This window comes from Mytilus trossulus, chromosome 2, assembly GCF_036588685.1.
Source record: "Mytilus trossulus isolate FHL-02 chromosome 2, PNRI_Mtr1.1.1.hap1, whole genome shotgun sequence".
Lineage (NCBI taxonomy): Eukaryota > Metazoa > Mollusca > Bivalvia > Mytilida > Mytilidae > Mytilus > Mytilus trossulus.
Genome location: NC_086374.1, coordinates 97155469 through 97169290, shown reverse-complemented (window position 1 = coordinate 97169290; position 13822 = coordinate 97155469). Strand labels below are relative to the sequence as shown.

The 13822-nt window shown below is 32.1% G+C and overlaps 1 protein-coding gene across 2 annotated transcripts; it reads right to left on the bottom strand.

Moving 5' to 3' along the window:
- Positions 1-848: 848 nt before the first annotated feature.
- LOC134708472 (uncharacterized) lies at positions 849-6797 on the bottom strand. Of its 2 annotated transcripts, XM_063569030.1 has the most exons (6): positions 6652-6797; positions 5551-5931; positions 4089-4188; positions 3189-3329; positions 2364-2468; positions 849-1094 (listed from the first exon to the last, which is right to left on the bottom strand). In XM_063569030.1, the coding sequence occupies exons 1-6, from the start codon at positions 6722-6724 to the stop codon at positions 935-937; spliced, it is 960 nt and encodes a 319-aa protein (XP_063425100.1). In that variant the 5' UTR covers positions 6725-6797; the 3' UTR covers positions 849-934. The 2 variants fall into 2 exon arrangements, with proteins under 2 accessions (XP_063425100.1, XP_063425101.1); XM_063569031.1 differs by lacking the exon at positions 3189-3329.
- Positions 6798-13822: the final 7025 nt, after the last annotated feature.

Sequence of the window (13822 nt, the reverse complement as noted above, 5' to 3'; positions counted from 1 at the left end):
CGGTCACCTGGTTGGAATGTTTTCTTAATTTAAGTGTGATAGCATGCTAATAGTGCTAATGATACGTATTTTCTCGAAAAACCTTCTTTAGGTCCACTCGATTCCAAAAGTTTGGAAAGCCAGAATATGTAATGTTTGAGCATAAGCAAACGTAATGTTCAGCCCAGAACAGAATATTCAATTTCGTTGTTCGCTGGCCGTCATATACGTTTTTGTTATTGTTTTGTAATATATTGTCGGGGTTTTGTTTTCTCGTTTGGTATATTTCACAATTTTATCATGACAGGTCTTTGTGTGATATTTGCTCATTGTTGAAGCCACACGTTGACTATATAGTTGCTTACATCTTCTTATCTTATTTTTGAAACTATTTGAGATCAACCTTGCCTGAGGGATCACGTTTTTTCTTTCCTGAGAGGGAGCATCCCAACTTAGTTTATTCTTAAACCTTCTGCAGGAACAAAAAAAAAATGTCATTAAATCCAAAAAAGATTTTATCTTTCTGATACACAAAATACATTTAACTTTTACATATCAAGTGGATGTCAGACCTTAAAACTTTTCTGAACAGGTAAGTCTGTACACATAGTAGTTTTTAGTAGGGTTTTTTTCGACATTCGACATTAGCGTCTATTACAGCTGTCGATATCTGAACGAATTATGTATATATGAACTACACAGCTTTTTTTGTCTTGGGATATTTTTAGAATACACTTCAACGTTCCAGTGAGGACTGGAAAGGTATCTCGATGTTTTACTTTAAAACGAAATAAGATTCATAATGGAAATGAGGAATATTTCAAAATCATATGAACGGACGATAATCATGATAAACTTTTAGACACATCAACTTTTAACATCAATTTATTACGATTATAACAAGTTTACATAATATATAGCAAGTAAACAGAATAAACAATAATTGTTTGCCAAATCAGTCCCCGTCTTCATCTTCTTGATCAGTGATGATCGGCGAGGCTTCAGGTGAATCAATATGAGAATTATTTCTGGCTTTTTCTGGAGTTCTTAAATTTTCAATGTGCTGCGCAGGCGTCATCTTTACAGGTGTTGAAGTCATACTGATTTTAGATACACTAAAAAAGAAGATTCTTTTAATACTAGTAATTAAAAAATATATATTACATTTATAAAAGATTGTTTTCATAAAAGATGATATTTCATTATTTTGGTGATTATATTTTGTTTCGCTTTTGCTTTTATGCATCTATAAGTTTTTTTCTACTGACTTGATCACAGATCGCTGAAGGTGTCTGCTGCTTATTTGTGGACACAGATTTCTTTGATCAGAATACACATTTGACAAATTGGAATAATCAAAACTGGTTATTTTAATTAATCACTGTAGAAAAGACAATTTATACAGAAAATAATAGTTGCCCTCTGTCACAACAATGGTGAAACATGAGGTTTACACAGAAATATTTAAATACATGTATGTACCGGATTGTCTTTAAAATAAAAAGTTTGATAGCAAAGTAGTATTTTGACGAAATAATGTTCCCTTTTCACATTTGAAAAGAACAACTTGCTTTCATGTACAACACATATTAGTTTAGTGGTGTGAAGATTCACATAATTCATGTCACCACAAAAAGTGCTGACTACTGGGCTTGTGATACCCTCGGGGAAATAAATCTCCACCAGCAGTGGCATCGACCAAGTTAGTCCTTTTCGTAAAATTAAGAAATGTTCTTGTATTTTATCATTTTGAACGATAAACTGATACAATCCATGTTTTATTCTTTTTCGTTAAATAATTCATGCTATGCATCATTTTTTACGTTGCTTGTCGATTTCTCATATATAACTTGCTTGAATGCTTTCAAAAGACATAACATTATCACGATTGCAGCTAAGTAAATTAATGTAGCAATATTGTAAATGCAAGACATAAGAAACACCGGAGAGTACAATTGTGTACGTATCAAAAGTAAAATATATTCTGAAAAATAATACTTAAACAATAAATACATTTCGTGCGTCCGAAATGTGTTATAGAAAAACCTTCACGGGGAACGCTCAAACGTGAACATCAACAAATTAATCCAAATCGAGGTTAACATTGCCAATGGGAGTTGGAACCGAAACCATTTCTTCATTTTTAGACGTTATAACGACTCTTCATGGAGCATCACAGACAGTTTCTGTTAGTTATGACATTGAAAACAGTATTGTATTTCCTATTGTTATTAGTCTTTAACTCCTCTTGTTTAATTATTTTATGAAGTTCTTAAAAACAAAGGACCAAAGAATAAGGACACATTTCGTATCACGGCCTTGTTCTTCATGTAGCAGTTCTTATAATACTGGTTTGTACTAATTACATAAATATGAATAAGTACCTTTTCTTTAGAGGTTGCATACGTTCTATATCAGATATATCAAAAATTTCCTCTTCCGAGCTAGACTCTCGGGAGCATACCGAAAAATTGTTTGACTGGTCCATTCTAGAAATATAAAATACATCCATGTACATATTTTTTGATTGAAAAAAAAGCACAACAAAGAATTGATTCATCATGGAACTTTAACAAGAAGGAAAACATCGTTGATTTTGTTGAAAAAATGACAATAAAACATTTCATCAAGCCCATTTTAAGGTATAGATTTATCAAATTCTCATATTTGTATGAATTTATAGAGGGATATAAAAATTTTGTTAATGAAAACAAGTCCATGAAAATAAATTGTGAGACTATATATAGACTCAATATTCTTACAGAAAATCCAAAGATAATTTGAACTAATTGAAAAAGGTGATGACCGAAGGTCGATTGTAGATGCAGTGCGATATGGCAGCATCGTTTTGGGTGGTTTTTTTTCGTTTTAATTTTCATTCAAAATTGGAAATAGCAACACAAAATGAGAGATTATATTTAGTTTATTTTCTTGCAAGAGCTCTACTGTGCCACAGAACAAAAAAAAAGTTTACTATAATTTGAAGAAATTTGACCTCAGTTGAGACACACGGGAATATGGATAATCGGGATTACTGGTTTGACAAGCGGTTTTTTTTAAAATCTTGATTGCACCCGCATCAATAAATGTTTTGGTCAAAGAAACGAGCGTTAAGTATTTCAATTTTATTAAATTTTGAGGAATTCGAAGCAAAAACTTTTAAAGGATAGGAAGATTTCACAACTGTCAGACTATATTTTGATACGTACACACTAACTATATACTCCCCGGGTTTCTTAGATCTCGTATTATGGAGTTGAGACAAACGTACATATACTGGTTCTTTCTTTTGATACCCATTCCCTAGAGTACACAGGCTCAAGTTGTTCAGGTCTACACAATAGTTTCGTCTGCAAATGCAAAACAAAATTCGCATATTTAGTTAATATTATAGTTTGAGGGGCATTGATTTTTATTTTATAACTAGTAACTTTGTATAGAATTAAAAGTTTTCGAGATAAAAATGAATACGAAACTTTTCCGATTGGGTTACCTCGCCTTTATCATAATTGATGATAAATGATACGAACGTGACCATTCTTGCCGCACAATTGGGTCTTCTTTGAAATTGAATTTTTATGATACGCTCATTGCACATAATTGTTCACAGTAAGAGCTACTCATCTTTTGCTTCGATTCGTGGTGCTTTTGAAATACATTAAGGAATGATTCGTTTAACTCTAAACATTTATTGATGCAGGTTCTGTTAAGTTGGTTTTTTTTTCATTTTGAATGTCTGACAAGTATTCCCGCAGTCGGAGCCAATCTAATATCCAAGGGTCAACTGAGGTCAAATTCGCAATTCAGTCATATACAAACATTTCCAAATTTAAATTGCATGATCCAAGAGAGTTGAGAGAAATGAACTTTCGCTTTTCTTTAATTTCTTTGCCCATTATCATCTTTCTATTTAAGCCCCAACATAGTGCAATTATCTTTCAATTTATAAATATACATTGAAAAAAAAACATAATTTCAAAAAAATTAAACCTCGATTCATAAAGGATGTGTTTTTCTTAATTTTGGCTTTTTCAAACAACTTGTTTGTAATTCTACCTAATTTTACAATTACTGAGTGTAAAAAGCCAATATTTAAGAAACAAACTGACCTTCGGTTCTTCTGAATATAATTGTAAGTGATTAAACTTAATACCACTGCTGCTACAGAAATAGTAGACCCTACTGCCATTCCAAGCCAAAGACTATGATCTGAAATAAAATTAGTATCAGTTTTATTTTTCACATTGAAAAATATCCGAATCTGGAAAAGGCAATTAAGCTTCACGGTTACACAAAATGAAGGCACACACTGTATTTAGTTAAGAGTATTAAAAAAGAAAACTTATTAAAATGCAATTTTCGGCTAAATAATGTCAAACCTGATGACGTCGAATCTCAAGAAAAATCAATCCTGCAAATCGTTAAAAATGAAGGATATACTTTTTTCTAAAAATCATTATAGAAAGAGATTCCACCACTATAACTCCTGTATTTACGATATTTTTCAACTCTCAACGATCAAATTTTAATTATTTAAAAAGCTCGGCAAGCCTCGCGCTTTGAATATTAAAATTTAACTTTCTCGAGTAGAGAACTACCGTAACGCACTAATTCATCCATTTATACCTATGACTGCGTACAGACATTTATAAGTGTATGGGCCATAAACATGATAAAAAAAATAGGTTTGTTTGCCCTAACCCTTCATACCCAGAAAATAGCTGCTTACTTTTAAAATATCTTGTATTGTCCTGATGTGAAATTATATGTTTTTATTATTTAGATAGACACGAAGACTTTTAAAAAGCTGATACTTAAATTTCTTTTTTGCCAAAAAAAGAAAGAAGAGAAATTGCCTACCTAACCAACTGTCTCGATGCTTGGATTTAGGGTTTGGGCAAATCAGAATATTTTTGAAGTGTGCCCTAATATTTCATTGTATATTTGTTCTTACTAGATGTTTTAAAAAATCCAATCAGTTAAATAAGTTATTGTCAGACAACTCTATAAGCGCCATTACGTGACAGTAAAATCGTTAAAATTGGCACAGGCTTTCGCGTATGAATACCTATAATAGTCTATATTCTATACATAAGGCGAATCGAGTTGTCTTCTTATACAGATGATTTTCGAGTTGAACTAGCAAATCCAGAACTTTTCGTAAGGGAGGCCCGCTGACTGACATAACAAAAAAGGGTTGGGGGCTCCAGCTATTCATGCTTCAGTGATTCCCTATATAACTAACCATTTTTTTCCGACGAAAGGGGGTGCGGGTCCCCCAGTCCTCCCAACCATGGAACCGCCTATGTGTACTATAAAATTGTGGTTGCAAATTCAGTAGACAGTAAATAAACATATAAAAACTTGTTACATGCATCTTTATTTCATTTATATGTTGTTTTAATATTTTAATTGTCTGTATTTGGATCACGCCTCTATTGTGCTCTTTCCAATAAAATATTATATTGAATTGAAAAATAATGAGTATTTGAAACATTTAGCTATGAACCCTAAAAGTTGTAGTAATTTTAGAATTGGAAAATCAAACAGTTATAAAGAAAGAAATGTTACCGTATAGAAAACGTCTCAAGTTGGATGGTTTCTCAGGAGTAGAACTGGTTGTATTCATTTTGTCTGCCGAAAGGCCCTTATCTTTCCTGTATCTGTGTTCAGATTTCCATTTCTCCTCACGTAGCTTGATCTTTTCTTTAAGTGAATTTATTAATTCCAACCTTTTTCGATGGTGATCTTCATAAACTTTATTTGGATTTAGCTTTTCCTTTTGTCTGTTTTCAGTATCAGCCCGTATCCAGTTTCCCGGATGTCTAGTAACATCATCTTTTTCCTCAATGCTGCCTGGCGGTTCACCCAAATGTCCGAAGGGATCCTTAATTCGTCCAATTATTTGACCGTTGCTTGATTCCAAATCATCTAGTACATTCCTAAATAAATCTTAAAGTATATGGAAAAAAAAGTCTCAATGGTATCATTTTCGTTTGGAAAATCATTTAAAGGAATGATTTTAATATTTTATCTGTCTATAATGAAGGAATAACATTTACATTATGATGCACATTGAATAACCCGCGTATATTCCTTATAAATTAATTATTAATTCCGGAGTAAATCATGAAAAAACATTGATGACATCACGACCACATGTCAAAATGATGTCTATGAGCTGATAGACAAAACACTGTCAGCAAATCAGAAGGCGCGTTACATCCAAAATAAAATTATTTAGATTGATATACTTTAAGTTGACTCTTCCATATCTGACAATACATTATCCCTATATCTTGATATCATTTTTTACTATCAATACTGAACCTCACGATAGTCCAGAGGCTGCGTCCTGAAGTATCTGTTGATGTACTTATCGATATTTAATATAAAAAAGATGTATGATGGCTGCCAATGAGACAACTCTCCACAAGAGACCAAAATGACACAGATTTGTAAATATATTTTCGACTAATCAATTAAGTTTTTTAAAAGCGCATCTTGTAAGACTAGTATTGTTTCTTCATTTTGAAAATCCGTCGTGTCCTTGACAACAAGGAACTATCACGATCTCTAATAAACACAAATTCTTATGTTATAAAATATGATACAATAAAGAGTCCCATTTATCTACAAAAGTCAAGACCAGATTTACTTCAAATTTCTTACCCGTACGCGTAGACCCCTCTGTATACAATACAACTTCAATGATAACTATCGCTAATGCTTTCCATAAATACATTGTTTTTCACAGTTAGACATTTTTGTTGACGTTCCCAAATGTGTATGACGTCACTTCAAACCACATATTTAAAAATACAAATCGGGTCGACTGTGTATGTTTTCCGGGAAAAAGAGTCTATATAAGAGTCCGTATAAGAATGACTGTGATATTGATATGACCATTTTCGGCCTAAAATTAAAACGATATAACACGAAATAAAGTGAAATTGATATGTAGATAATTTATAAGTGTGTGGAAAGTGAAACTTTGATATTATAACTGTTTACGGAAATAATACTTGAATTCCTAGTTTTCTATAATAAAATGACAAAATTTGCAATCTTTTCAAATATATTTATATGGCAAAGTGTACATGTAGATTATTCACATGTGTGTGCTCATTTTGGCTGGTTCCAAAACCATCTGAAAATTTATCAAAATGGATGATTTTTTTTTCATGAAAACGCGTAAATAACCTTATAAGGAATGAGATGCTGGGTTATGTTTTCCCCCAGCTTAGATTTGTGTGATAAGGTCGAGAAATTAAGATGAAATATATGACAAGATTGGTGATTGATTTATAAGTAGCTTTGAAACTAATCAGATGTCGTTTTTTCTCTCTTATATATATATATACGATTAAATGCATCAGATTCTTGTCAGATCTTTTCATTTTCCCGTGAGGTAGAGTAAGAATAATAGTTATATATGTAGTTTGTTTGTCAAAAATATTATTTGGTATTCCATGTGTCGACAAATCCGGCCTCCTCCCTCACCCCCTCTGGCCACCGTACCCCAAAAAGGTGGAAGTGCCTTTACTAAGAAATTTCTGTCAATGTTGTAACATTTTTCACTTCTTAATTCAAAGATGCAAAACTAAGTTACATCAACTAAGCAACAAATATGAATATGACCAATCTAATTGGAATATGACAAAAAATGGTTGTATGACTCTTTTATGGTCTTTTTCAGTAGCAGGGAAAATATGACGATCAAAATACCTATTGTATGTGTGCAAGCAGAAGCAGTGAGAACAAAATGGGAAAAGGCAGACGACAAATGGTTAAACGGTATTGAATTTATATTTAGAACTCCAATTCCATCTAATTTCAAGAAAAAAAATTGTAACTGCATATGTTTATAGATCTATTGATTCAACATGTTAAACAAATCATGTTAAAATAAGATCTATAGACCATTCTAAAAGATTTTATATATTTAGTTTATTAAGATATTTGAACATTTTACTTTTTGTTCTTTTTATTTGAATACTTTTGCTGTTTCGAAAGAAGAGACTGTCTGGTCCCCGCATCTGACCATAAACTAACCACTAAATAAGATGTACTAGTTTGGTGATGATGTAACTATTTCAGGCCCAAATCGATAAGACCAAATCTATATCAAAAGTGTCTTGACGGACTCGAGTTGAATCCGACCCTTGGACTCTGAAGGGGGAAATCTATATCAAAAGTGTCTTGACGGACTCGAGTTGAATCCAACTCCTTGACTCTGAAGGAAGAGATGCTAAGCAATAACAAAATGAGTCATTATGAATGTCATAAGTTCACATTTCGTTTTTAAATTCTTAAGTACCAAGAATTTAAAACTACACTTCCATCATTGGATAGTGTACGCCACAGTGCTAATATAAAGAGATAATTTTCTTTAATTTTCTTAAAGGATAATTCAAATTATCGCACTTGTGTCTTAACATTGCATATAGGAATTAAGTAATTTATTTTGAAAGAGATTTAATCGGAAGTGTTTTCTGCTGTGCGGTTTCATGGATATCCTTTTTAAACAAATTACAGGTCGTGAAATATTTTCTTGTAAAATGAAGCTTTAATAATAGCGTAGAAAACTCAAAACAAACTGTGAAGAATTGAACAGATATATTTTTCTCTTATAAATATGCCTTAAGCTTATTTTTCAGTTTTTGAAGAAGCCGTCGAGAAACCATGAAAAGATGTGAAGAATATTCTTGTCGCAACACTAGTCATGCACATGACAAGTTCCCGCCAAAATTTTGCCTCAGGGAGCAGATGGTGAATCGTTTTCCAAAAACAATCGAAGCTTTAAATCGGTGACATTCTTGTCAAAATAATTACCATAAAAGTCTCTACAGGAGTAAAGAAATACTGGAAACCTTAAGGTTGTTAAATTAAATACGCTTCAGGAGATCTTTTGTCAGTTAAAATACTGTTTTCTACTACTATATGACACAACAAGCAACTGACATTGTATAGAAACTAGAGGGATGCATGCAGGAAGTCAGTTGTGAGAAATTCCCATATCAGTTCCTTTCAAAGTTGACTTCATGTCTACGATCAGACATTTGTATCTAATGCACCGTGCACTAAGGGTTTAAAAAATCGAAATAATCTGAAGACGATTACCAAAACCAACATGCACACACTGCATGCAGTCGCACGGGCTATCTTTTGGTCATCAGCATCAAAAATGTTGTTTCTTTGGATAAATTACACATCAAAATTATTTATTAAATGTTTTATAGTATTGTTGAAAATATATTGCCATAAGAACATGTTTTTGATGATTTGTCGGAAGTAAGCTACAGCTATATACATATTGTGCAATTTAAGTTTTTTACAATGCATGTATGTGTAGATATATTGCTTTTAGTGAAAATTATTTTTTAACTCTGCACACTTTACCAATGCATGCATATTCCACCTGATTTTTATATAGACAGTGTCAGTTTACCTCAACCATACATTTTTTTTCCCTTTCCAAAAATCTTAAATTTGGAAACAAATTCGATTATTTTAAAATGGGTCATATTGAAACGATTCTCTGAAACAAACATAATTACATATGACCAATGTCCTGTTTTGTCTTAATGTTGTCCTGTGTTGTCAGGATATGGTCCTGTGTTGTATTGATGTTGTCCTGTGTTGTATTGATGTTGTCCTGTGTTGTATTGATGTTGTCCTGTGTTGTATTGATGTTGTCCTGTGTTGTATTGATGTTGTCCTGTGTTGTATTGATGTTGTCCTGTGTTGTATTGATGTTGTCCTGTGTTGTATTGATGTTGTCCTGTGTTGTATTGATGTTGTCCTGTGTTGTCAGGATATGGTCCTGTGTTGTATTGATGTTGTCCTGTGTTGTCTAGATGTTGTCAGGATGTTGTCCTGTGTTGTCTAGATGTTGTCAGGATGTTGCCCTGTGTTGTTTTGATGTTGTGCTGTGGTGTTTGTGTTGTCCCGTGGAAAGGACATACTATGGAAAACATTTAATTATATGCCAAGTCAGGCATATGTCATTTGTTATCCATTCATTTGATGTGTTTGGGTTTTCAATTTAGATAATTGTTTTGGGACTTTTCGTTCTTATTTTTCCTCGGAGTTCGGTATTTTTGTTATTCGACCTTTTTCTTGTTGATTGAAGACTGACGGTCATAAAACCTAAACAAAAAAACATAGAGAGGCTTAGTGACTGCCTAAGAGGGGTTCTGCTCCAGTGGTGCACTAATCAATCCCCTCCCAAAGAAATAGTCCACCAGAAATGTCCGCCAGTGATTTACACGTGGTAAAAGAGGACATGGTGGTCCATTGTGTCGGTAGTAAGATTTTGTTCTGCACCATGTAAATATTATTAATACTGCATTGCACGTGTTACTATGATAAATAATTTACTTGACTAAACTTTGACATAGCAGGTACCATGCTCAGATGATATATGTAGTTGAGAAATCTTTTGGGGGAAATATGAAAATTATACATATTGACAACTACTTAATTTTTGTAATAGAGGAAACAAATCTACTCAAATAAATAATAAAATAATAATCACATTTCACAGACTAAATTAAAACAACAATTCTCTTTATAAAACAGCTAATGACATATCTTAGGTCTGGAAACTGTATTTTTAGTATTAACTTGTATTGATATTATCAACAAGTTATATATATGTAAGCGTAATACTATTTGTTTTCATTATCCTTATTCCATTTCTTGTTACAAACCTTTTTTAAACAGTGAGGCGTGTTTCTATAGATATCACAGCTTCCTGTCTTCTTTTTCACGGTTGTTACATCATTGAGTTAGATTCAGGATCTACTAATTTGTATACTTACCATATAGCGAAGTACTCCTTTGAAGGGGGATTTTCTTTATCAGAACAGAACATGACGAAAGCAGGATCTGCTTACCCATCCGGAGCACCTGACATCATCCGCCTTTTTGTATAAGGTTTGTGTTGATCAGTCTTTAGTCTTTATGTCGTTAAATATTGAACATTCGGTGTACAAATTTTGAACGCGTCCGGACGCGTCAGGCGTCAGGTATATTTACAGTGTAGGAAGTTGCACTTTGTGTCTGAATTGTCGTATATTTAAGGTATGCTTGTGGTCAGGATTTTGATTTAAATTGATATTTGGTCTTTTTGATATAACCGGTTAAATGTTTAGAATAACACTTTGCATCTGCGGGGGCATCAATTGTGTCTCCCAGACAAAATACTACATTGACTTTCTTATAATACAGTTACTTCAGAGAGGAGTGCGGGGGCATCATTTTGTCTAGTTTTATATTAACAGCATCATACATAATTTATTAAATACATATATATCTAAAATCTTAATCCTGAACTAACTAATAAGCTTATAAATTAGAAAAATAGGCTGAGGGTAGTATGTCCTTGAAAATATTTGAATATTTCTAAACATAACTTTTGTTATTTAGTGTATATACATATATATATGAGTGAAGGACTCATATTCATGGTGGGTTCCAGATCTATGATAAATATGGCAGATATTTTAGAATCCCAATCTATGGCAAATTGTATTCCAATCTATGGCGGATTTCTGTTATTTCCTTATACCGGTATATGGCAAATTGTATTCCAATCTATGGCGCATTTCTGTTATTTCGAAATCTATGGTAGTTTTTTGCAAATGGAGCACTAGTCAAGTAAACTCATATCTAAACAATGACTTAATTGACAGATCATAAATCTTACTTAAACAGTACAGATATTCAACATATAAAACAAAGCTACAATAGGTGTAGATAGTTATTGAAAATGTATGACAGAGTTATTATTTAGTTTCCACATCTCAAGAAAGATTATTTGATGCAATGAGTTCCCTATTCTGTGCATGGTAATCTTTAAACCTAGTAATTTGACTAACTAGTCATTAGATTAAGCTACTTTAGTACAAGCAATCTTGGTGTACGTTTCAAAAGATGCAATTCAAATGTAAAGCTGTATATGTGAACATTGTTCATCTGTAAAACTGTATGTAAACTGTTCGTCTGTAAAGCTGTAAATAAACTGTACATCTGTAAAGCTGTATATCAACTGTACATTATAATGATGTATATAAATAAAACTACATCTGTAAAGCTTTATTTAGATTGTACATATGTAAAACTGTTTATAAACTGTACATATGTAAAACTGTTTATAAACTGTACAGCTGTGACGCTCTATATAAACTGTACATCTGAAAAGCTGTATATACACTGTATGTCTTTAATTTGAAGCTGTATATAAACTGGAAATCTGTAAAGCTGTATATAAACTATACATCTGTAAAGCTGTATATATATAAACTGTACTTCTGTAATGCTGTATATACACTGTACATCTGTAAAGTGTATATACACTACATTTGTGAATCTGTTTAAGAACTGTACATCTGTAAAGCTGTATATACAGTGGGCATATGTAAAGCTGTGTATACACTGTTCATCTGTACAGCTGTAAACTGTAAAGCTGTATATACACTGTAAAGCTGTATATAAACTGTGCATTATTGAATTTGTATATAAACTGTACATTTGTGAATCTGTTTATGAACCGTACATCTGTAAAGCTGTATATTATCTGTACATCTGTAAAGCTGTATACAAACTGTACATCTGTAAAGCTGAATATACACTATCATCTGCAAAGCTAAATTTATAATTATGTTTGTGAAGTCATTTTTGTTATAGATTTAAAATCAGTCATAGATTTTTTTTTTATTTATTTTTCCATTTGTTTATGTTTGGGTAAAGAAAATTCTTGATTTTCGAGTAAAGTTTATTCAATGTATCACTGGGATGCTACTTGCAATGAATATACATTAATAGTACCCGTACATCTGAACCGTTCAATCCATGTTAATTCTGACGGCAGTTTCTGTATCGTGCATACGCGTGTAAATAACTGTTACTTTCCTAATGTTTAATTTTAGTGTCTTTAATAAATTACAGGCTTCAAAATACAAACACATGCGTGAAAATATTACTAACAAGTTCTTTTGTTATTGCAAGTGTTCTCTGTATACTTAGGTCACGTGACCTATGTATTTTGGGTGTAAAACGAGAACGCTGTAGAAATTATAGCTTCCAAATGCATTTTATAAAAATATTGGATATTCTTTTAAAATAATATTCTTATCTTTGATCCGTGTAGATAAAAAAAAGTAACAGGTGAGAAGTGCCATTGAAGGTAAGAAGAAAAAAATTATCATTCGAGATCATTCCATGTTAGAAAAAAATCAAAAAATCAGAGTTATACCTGCATACATAACATAAAATAATTGTAAACTGATTGAAAAAAAAAACTGAAAAAGTTTTGAAAAAACGCCAATGCCACTTTGAACATGGAGTATTTTAGATATTATTCGCATATTATTGCACAAAAACCCCACATCAGGAACAGACAAATACAAACAGTTACCTGCTTTTCATATAGATCTATAGAGACTGTTGAATGAAATACTAGTAATGCGTAGTCAGTCTAACTGTGACCTGTCATGAATAGCAACGTCAGTGGTCAATGCTTGTAGATATGTTGCCCACATTTTAATGGTTTTTATGTAGTATGACTTTCAGGATTACAGAAATATGAAAAGATCGATGATGGTATTCAGGATTTCTCTTTGTTTTTTGCTGAAGAGGCTATTGTTTACGTAATATTTTTTGGTCACTGTATATTTATTTTTTTTATCTATTGGTTGTTTTACTTTCTTTTTGTTTTGTAAACCCATTACATTTTCACTTTTGTTTTATTGAGTTTTGATTAATACAACACGCATGTTTTCTGGTAAACACTTGAAATGTGATTTCACAGAATGACTTTTATAGACAAAAAAATTCT